General features: G+C 49.1%; 3 protein-coding genes across 3 annotated transcripts; all 3 read right to left on the bottom strand.

Moving 5' to 3' along the window:
• Positions 1-71: 71 nt before the first annotated feature.
• Positions 72-1127, bottom strand: EI90DRAFT_221818 (uncharacterized protein). The gene is made up of 4 exons (XM_039052709.1): positions 784-1127; positions 693-731; positions 538-641; positions 72-485 (listed from the first exon to the last, which is right to left on the bottom strand). The coding sequence occupies exons 1-4, from the start codon at positions 959-961 to the stop codon at positions 330-332; spliced, it is 477 nt and encodes a 158-aa protein (XP_038909282.1). The 5' UTR covers positions 962-1127; the 3' UTR covers positions 72-329.
• Positions 1128-1877: 750 nt separating this feature from the next.
• EI90DRAFT_3134199 (WD40-repeat-containing domain protein) lies at positions 1878-3426 on the bottom strand (the record flags this gene model as incomplete). The annotated part of the gene is made up of 6 exons (XM_039064643.1): positions 1878-2186; positions 2264-2344; positions 2414-2548; positions 2609-2880; positions 2941-3241; positions 3304-3426. The coding sequence occupies 6 exons, from the start codon at positions 3424-3426 to the stop codon at positions 1878-1880; spliced, it is 1221 nt and encodes a 406-aa protein (XP_038909281.1).
• Positions 3427-5238: 1812 nt separating this feature from the next.
• On the bottom strand, positions 5239-7145 carry EI90DRAFT_221803 (uncharacterized protein). The gene is made up of 3 exons (XM_039052707.1): positions 6581-7145; positions 5653-6527; positions 5239-5598 (listed from the first exon to the last, which is right to left on the bottom strand). Exons 1-3 carry the CDS (start codon positions 6954-6956, stop codon positions 5452-5454), a joined length of 1398 nt encoding a protein of 465 aa, XP_038909280.1. The 5' UTR covers positions 6957-7145; the 3' UTR covers positions 5239-5451.
• Between the last annotated feature and the right edge of the window lie 1028 nt (positions 7146-8173).

Here is an 8173-nt window from a genome sequence, read left to right as displayed (position 1 = left end):
TCTCACCACGAGAATCGTCTCGCTCTTCCACAACTCCGGCACCGATCCGCCCAATTCTTTGACTCACTCATCACATCGAGACCCAGATATTCAGCATTAAGTACAAGGCCACGCCACCGTTCCTCAACACTCCAGGAGAGTGAGCCGATGGAAGTGGAGTAGGAAGCGGAAGGACAGAGCGGCCAATGTGTATTTTAGGCCGAGCAGGGCCATCTAAGACATATGCGGATAACTTAGAGCGATCGCCAAAGTAAAGCCAGTGCAGCAGTGTGGGAAAGGATGGAGGATGAGGAAGAGGGATTTGCGCCGAGGGGAGCCGAATCGGGACGTTATGAGGCGAGGAGTACGGCGGGCAGGCCAGCGGAAAGGCGTCCATGGAGGATCGAACTTGGGGGTGATGGATGGCATGAAGAGAGAAAGATTAGATGTGGGAGCAAAGAGTGCACGAAATAACGTGGACTGGGTAGAAGAAACTCAGAATGTAACTAAGCCCATGTGCTTGAGTGGAACTGCGGCGAGATAAGCGAAGCCACATACCAGAAGGACGCGGGACTGGGTCCTCTGAAATATCGAAGGAGTTGGTGCACTGATCCTCCGACGAGCGTCTGGTATGATACCCGCGTAACTTCCCCTGCGGGTTTCTAAAGGGTACCCTGTCACGTTGGTCGTGAGCATGGCCAGTTGACGCCTACCAGGCGGCGGAACCTCCACTTGTATCGGCTGAGGTATCACTGATTTTGGAATTAAGCTGTTCATGCCATCCCAGCATACCAGTAGACTCACGAACTGCGCAGGTGGCTACTTGAGGCCGATTCCAATACAGTGGAGCGAGTTGATTTAGCTGATGGACAACATAACGGACTGGAATTTCTTTTAGGCCAGGATCCTGAGGGAGGTCGAAGTTGAACTCGGGCGCAACTCCCTCGTTTTCACAAGGACGCTCATCATGCGTGTTTCCCATGCAATAGCCTCGTCTACTCAACTGACCAAGGCCCCTTCAAAGAGCGTCAAGGGAAGCCAGGAAGGAGCCCAGTGGGAGAGCTTTAAGGCTTTGTTATGCGTCTCAAGATAGGAGGTGGGTTGTGCCGCGCACTATGCTGGCAGCTCAGAACAAAGAGAGACCTGCCAGCTTGAAGTTATGAATATGCCCCGGCTAGTTGTATGAGTTTAAATTGATCCCTAGCAGAGCCTGCAACGGTCGCTGGTGTATATTTAAGTTGAGCGGGGACCTCGGTGGGCAAGCGGTGAAGAACCCAAGCAGCCTGGAGGCGCCCCATCACGGCTGGCGTCCAACATGATATACTCATACATATGGTTCCGAGAAACAAAAATGATTAACGCCGCAGTAAAAGCCCAGAGAGAGAACAGCGCAGACAGAACGGAGAAAGGACCAGTGGGCACGAATACTGTGGTTGAGCGTCACTCTCACTTTCCTCCACACCGGATTTTGAGTGGCCCGAGCGATGATATCACACGCACTTTCCTCTTCCGACTAATCTGCGTGCATGTCAACGTACGGCTACATTATTCATTCCAACCGACAGGCAGAAGGAGATAGGGTATAAGGAAATAAGAGGGGAAAAGACCAATTGTAATACTAAAGCACAGGATAGCGAATGACTGGGGGGTTAATTAAACGAATGAAGTACTGCAAAAGAAGGTTACTTGTCAGATCTAGAGGTAATCGCAGTGAGGACTTCGGGGCTATTCCAGGAAAGGCACACCTACCTATAAAAGGCGATTGAACCAAGGAATACGACCACTCCTGCCCAATGGAGAATGTTCAGAAAGAGTTGACGCCAAATTTCATCCCGAAGGAGGCCAAAAGCATGTGGCCTGTTCTGATTCAGCCGTCAAACAGATACCAAGTATAGCCTTCAAGGCGTCCAAATCTTGATCGTCTGATCTGTACTCCCAGATGCGCACACATTAACGGGGCGATCTTCCTCTACCTTCTCTCCGCTGGTGGTTCCATTTGCTGTAACTTGTCCCGAAGAGGCGCCAATTCCGGCTTTGGTTCGGCCCCAAGCCAGAGCGGTAACAAAGTGGCCATGTGCCTCGACCGTTTTTATGCATCGGCCAGTCTTCAAATCCCAAACACGGATCGTTTTGTCATCCGCTGCGGAGAGAAGCATGGTGCCGCAGGGGTGGAATACGAGTGCCCGGACCCAATTATCATGACCCGCCTGTAGATGAACTCAACTTTTGCCAATCACTGAAAGGTGAAGATAGAGACTAACTAGGTTCTTAATGCATTGGCCACTTGAGGCATCCCATACTTGATCGATTTATCCCTTGATCCGGTTGCGAGAAACTGTCCAGGAAGTTTGACACGGTCGGAAGGCTGCGAATCAAAGGTATGTTAACCGGACTATGGATCTCATCCTCGCGGTCAGTCAGGCTGTGTACGCACCAATGCAGCACCCGAAAGTTCCGATAAGCTCGGATAAGACACGACGGGGGCGAACGTGACAACCTCTAAGTAGTTATCGTGGCCACGTAACTCGATCTTTGTTTCCCCCGTTTGCATATCCCATATACGAGCCGTCTTATAAGCCACCCAAACGCATCAGAGTCATTCAAACCAGGTCCCACATGGCCACTGTACCTGATCATCAGAGCAACTGGCCAACAACCGCCCATCCTCCGATGGAGTGACGCATCTCACCCATTGCGAGTGACCAGTCAAAGTTTTAACACACCAGCCATTTGTTACGTCCCATACTTTGATTGTGAAGTCCCGACTGGAGCTTACGATGAAATCGTCCCCAGGAACAAAGCGAGCGGACGATATGGAGTGATCATGACCGTGCAGCGTTCGAGAGGAGTATTCATTTAGAACGTCCCATATTCTTAAAGTCAAATCTGACGAACACGATACTGCGGGAAGGGGACGATGTTAGAAGTGCACTCGTGAGGATAAGTGCTTCGGAGCCTCACCGAGTCGCGCCCCTTTACTGTCATAATGCACGTCAAGAACCTGACGGGTATGGCCCTTCAGGGTCCGCTCGAACTCGCCAGTCTCCCAATCCCATATCTTGATGGTCGCATCTTCGCTAGCACTTGCGAGGACCGAGTACAATGGGTGAAAGGTGACTCGAAGGACCTGCCCTCGATGGCCCGTCAGAGTGTAGCGTGCGGGCGCGCGAGGGACCCAGTCTGCTTGCGAATTGGATCGCCGAGCAGGGGAAAGAGAGAGCTCTTCTTGAAGCTGCGCATTTCGATTTTCAAGGTCCATAATCTGCAGATGCCCAACGAGTGATCAGGCTTGACCACAGCGCAGGATAGCTGAAAGGAACTCACCCGTTTCTGTAACCGTATCACACTTGTCCATTTCTTCTCCAATAAGCCCTTATACTTTGACGTTTCATCGGGCTTGTGAACTGTCCCACTGTCGGCGAGGAAAGCGGAATAGGAAGCGGTCATATCATGTGAATGAAAATAGTCCAAGATCGACTTATGTCTATTCATAAAATGCGCAAGGAAGCGTGCATGTTCGGTCAGTCATGAATCAAAATATCCTCATAACGCCAAGAACACTGGGACGTCGTTGCGACGCGTTGGAGGGAAGGTTGAGAAGGAAGCATTACACATACAGCTCATCTTTCTGTCGCTCCGATAGAGTTGACATGAGATCAATATATACTGAAGCGACGTAGTGGTCCTGTCTATAAAAGTTCCGTAGTGATGAGTGCGACCACAGACCCGCGCTCGTCAGCGTGAAGTCGATCTCGAGGAAAACATATGTCAACAAGGCAGATGACACTCACACCGTTGTGTTCTTGCTCGGGCGCTGGAATACCCTCGGTAAATGCGCCTGGTCCGGATCATGCGTCAGCAGGAATGGACTCCTGCGCACGCTCAGGAACTGTCATCCAAATTAGTTCGAACCGTCCAACAAGAGCGCTCAGTTTGCACACCGTTATGTATTATACACGAATTACGTGACAACCCCCAGAAACCGTATCGCATGTTTCAAATTCACTATGAATATACCATACCATGAGTGCATAATCTCAAGATGGGGACAAATCTTGATCTATCCCTATTCCTTCTGATTGTTTGTTTGTTTGTTTTATTCTGGATATTTAACCTGCAGAGCTTCGGGCTGCTCGCACGAGCGCCAAGGGCAGGGGTCTCGAGAGAAATACACGCAAATAAAGTAAAAATAACAGGGCATTCCATGAGGATGTGCTCTCGTGTCTCGATGGGTGTGCCGCAGCGGCAGCTTGGGTCTTCGCTAGTTAGGAATCGCTGGTAGTATTGGCCTAGGAAAGCATGTCCGGTGCGTAGTTGGACCAGGCGACTGAAAGTTTTGCGGCTGAGGGTCCTAAAGTGTTTGGAAGGGGAGATTTGTGGCCCGATGCCATTGCAAAGGTAGTATTCCGAACGTCTGAATTGGACAGGGTCAGTGTTCCAACGTTGGGTCCCCACAATCCTGAATTGTGGGAGGGGAGGAAAGAAGGGAAAGGATATAAAGAAAAGAAGAGAAAGGTGGTTCTTCTATCTCGCGTTTGTTTGTCAATGGTCCAACGAGGATGACTTGTTACATATGTGGGCCGTATATTTGTCTATTTGTCAATTACTTATGTAACATCGAACTTCCAGTGTCCCTTGAAATTAATCTTAAAAATCAGTTTACAATATCCTACTAGTAGTAGAAGGCAACTGGTTCACAGACTTTTCCTGAATTTCCGAAGTTGCTTCGGAAATTCGGAAAAGACCGACTGGGTAGGAGTCCAGTCTTATCTCCTGACTTTGCAGTGGTGCCGTCCCTGACACCCCACGACTTATGTAAATATAAAAGGCCGATCTTCCATCGGCGTCAGGAACCTTGTGGTCTGTGACGACCCGCTAGTGGTGTTTACCCGACCTGAGACTTGCATACTGCGGCATTGACCATGGGAACATCCGAGAATAGGGTGACACCATACATGCGGATGCTGAGCTTAACTAGAGCTCCTTTTATGTAAGACCGCGTGAGTCCACCATCGCGCGCGAACCAACGTTCGTCCTCGCTAACCATTTGGAAAGACCGAAATGCAAAGACTCAAAAGATGAGTGGTTGGCAGGATGATCTTATCGGGCAGAAGGTAGACCTGAGGCGGGTTTTCTGGCCAATGGTATCCATTTTCTCGCCATACTGTGTAGTTTTCTCGGGGCTAAACTACCTGGTGAATTGGTTGAGCTTGCGAAGTATTTGTAATGATTGTCATCGCCAATGTAACTTCGTGAGGCATTGACTCACACCTTGCACCAGCCAACCTAGCTAGACATGTCTCCACTGGCATTCTTCAGCATCAAACTGACGTATTATAACATCGAGGGAAATGATACTGCACGCAAGAAAAAAATCAACAAGGTATGAAAAATGCAAGCAGTTTCTACACATCCAGATGTGCAGTCGGCAAATGAATTGATCAGTAGTACCCTTAGTTGCAAACCGCAACCTTATAGGTGAGATGGGCCCCTACAAAAGGTGTCACTAGATGAGGAGCGCATCAGACTGGAACATGGCTCACGATTTGTACCAATGGACGCGACATCAACCGTATGGAACCCAGGAGGGAGTGACCATTGGCCCCAAGAAGCGCCGCCCTAAAGTGAAGATAGATCAGACAAATGAAAGCTTAATCGGACGGCAACACAAACCACAATGCATTTCTCGCCAAGATCCTGAGCTGAACATGCATGAACCTCCCCTCCCCTTGGCTCGCTAGTCCATCCGAGGTCCTTACCATCAATCCTCACGTGAAACTTAGCAATGGGCGCAAATACTCCGGAAATCGTAATCACAGATTCAAACGGATTGTCGACGATAATCTGAGCAGCATTTTCGAAAACAACATAATTCCACCCCTCCACGGTGTAGCTCTCGAGGCATCGGGTATATCGCTGATAAGGTGTCGGAGTTGGCCTAATGGCAACGGTTACGGTAGTGGTGACAGGCTTAACAAAAACCGTTTCAATCTCCCTGACTTTCACAGTGGAAGTGTGGTGGTGGTCAACAGTCCGAGTAATGACGTCATGATGATTGACGGTGCGTGTGACGGTGGTAATGACGGGCTTAGCAAAGACTGTTTCGATATCCCAGACTTTCACAGTGGAAGTGTGGTGGTGGTCAACAGTCCGAGTCACGACGTCATGATGATCGACGATCTGAGTAACGGTAGTGGTAACAGGTTTAGCAAAGACTGTGTCAATCTCCCTGACTTTCACAGTCGAGGTGTGGTGGTGGTCAACGGTCTGAGTGACTACATCGTGATGATCGACGATCCGGGTAACGGTGACAGTGGATGGCTTTTCAACAACAGTGTAGGCATGGGAAGGCGAGTAACTATGAGTGGAAGTAGGTTGATGGCCCAATGTTTTGGTGGGAACGAACGCATTGCGGATCGTGATGTCTCCATCGGGAATTCTCTTGGAGAAAACGGCCCATTCAGGATTCTTATGATGACCGTGGTGATGACCAGCCGCAGTGTAGCACGGAAGTGCAAGAGTGGTTGTGCCCTGATGCTCCCAAGTGACTGCAGAATTGTTAATAAACTACTGCCATGATTGATGGATGTTTCCAACGCACGCAGAGTAGCCCACTTGTCAATGGTGCTTAAACCAGCAATTTGAACATCAGGATACCCACTGGGGGTCACATAGGGCTTCGTTACGATCCATAAAGTGAGCGCGACCAGTCCAGATTCGAGGGTAACACTCACCGGAGGCGAGGTAACGGTTTGATGGACAACCGTCGTCCCATGAACCACAGTAGATGTCGGCTGACACCCAAAAACTCTATCCTGAACGTGTTCTTTAGCGGTATCCACACGTTCTTTGATCTCTTCAACTACTTCAAACGGAACTTGGACGAAACTGTGATCAAACAAGTGGTTATGCCAGTGGTGATCACCCAAAGCGAGCACAGGCAACAGGGCTAAAGACAACACGGCTGAAGCGACCATGATGTCTGGATGGAAGAGGGAAAAAGTAAGGATTCAGGAGGGTGATGTTTGGACTTTATAGGATGGGAAGCGGTGGACCCTGGGCGGTGAAACCGTCTGTCTAAATGCAAAAGCCGGAAGTGGTCTGCCGTGACAGCTTTCTGATGTTGGCAATTTGCAAATAATTATATATTGGGATTGAGCAGACAGTGAGTAGACACACACCAGCCGCGTGTTGAATGAATCCGCGAAGACCGAAACACCTGAGGTTTAGAGCCAAGATACCAACATAGATCCAACGGAGAACGTTGAAGCAACAGCACTCGATCTAGTCGTTGTGGCCAGGGTTGAAGGAGAAACTGCTGGCCCACTGAATAAGATCCAATATTATTTAATGATAGCCTCGTAGTTCATGCATTACATAGTTAAGTAATGCAATCTCCAACAAGTGGGTAGACCCTTCAGTATTCATGAGCACGAAGCAAGCCTCGAGGTGCGGAAAGCTCGTGCTGGACGCATATCTGACAGCACAACAATCGGCGCATCTGGGGCGTGTCCGAAGCAACGAGTGTATTGACAGGTCGGCGATTCAGGATTCCTATCACGTGGAGGTCCTGAATATAATTGTAGCGGAGTTCGCCGGACATATTGTATGGCATCAACTGGGTCATTTGCCCTCTGATGAATCACTCTACTATACATACTATGTATTCATCAGATTTCAACTTATGTAACAGCCTAAGGGCCGTTTCGAGAAAAGAGAGAGAGGAGAGTCTTGGCACTAGTGGTCTCCCAGCCTGTTATGAAAAACTGCCACGCAAGTGTACCTGTGGTGGTGGTTGTGCAAGGCACTGATCTGATCTGGTCGTGATGGCGACCAACCGTTCACAATCACACGACGATGAACGACGTTTTCCCTGACAGCCTGCAAGGTTTCTGCAATGCAAATTCCACGGTCCATGGCCAGCGCCAACAGTTGGATAGCAAGAAGGCAGCTCTAGCTCTGAGCACAAAAGGATGTTCATTACATATATTCATATCATGATCGAATCAGAGGGTTCGCAAATTAATGCACATGCACAATGGCAGCCACATAAATAATGATTATGCATGATATGTGTGCAGAAAAATTTAAATTTTCATTCACTCGCGTTTGTGGGGTATAGTGTGAGCGCTCCTTCGAAGACAGACCAGGAAGAATGTCGTGTCAAGACTAATTTTTTGAGTGCGCTATATAA

The sequence above is a fragment of the Cantharellus anzutake genome, assembly GCF_015039405.1.
Source record: "Cantharellus anzutake strain C23 chromosome Unknown EI90scaffold_114, whole genome shotgun sequence".
Taxonomy (NCBI): domain Eukaryota; kingdom Fungi; phylum Basidiomycota; class Agaricomycetes; order Cantharellales; family Hydnaceae; genus Cantharellus; species Cantharellus anzutake.
This window is presented reverse-complemented; position numbering and strand designations above follow the sequence as displayed.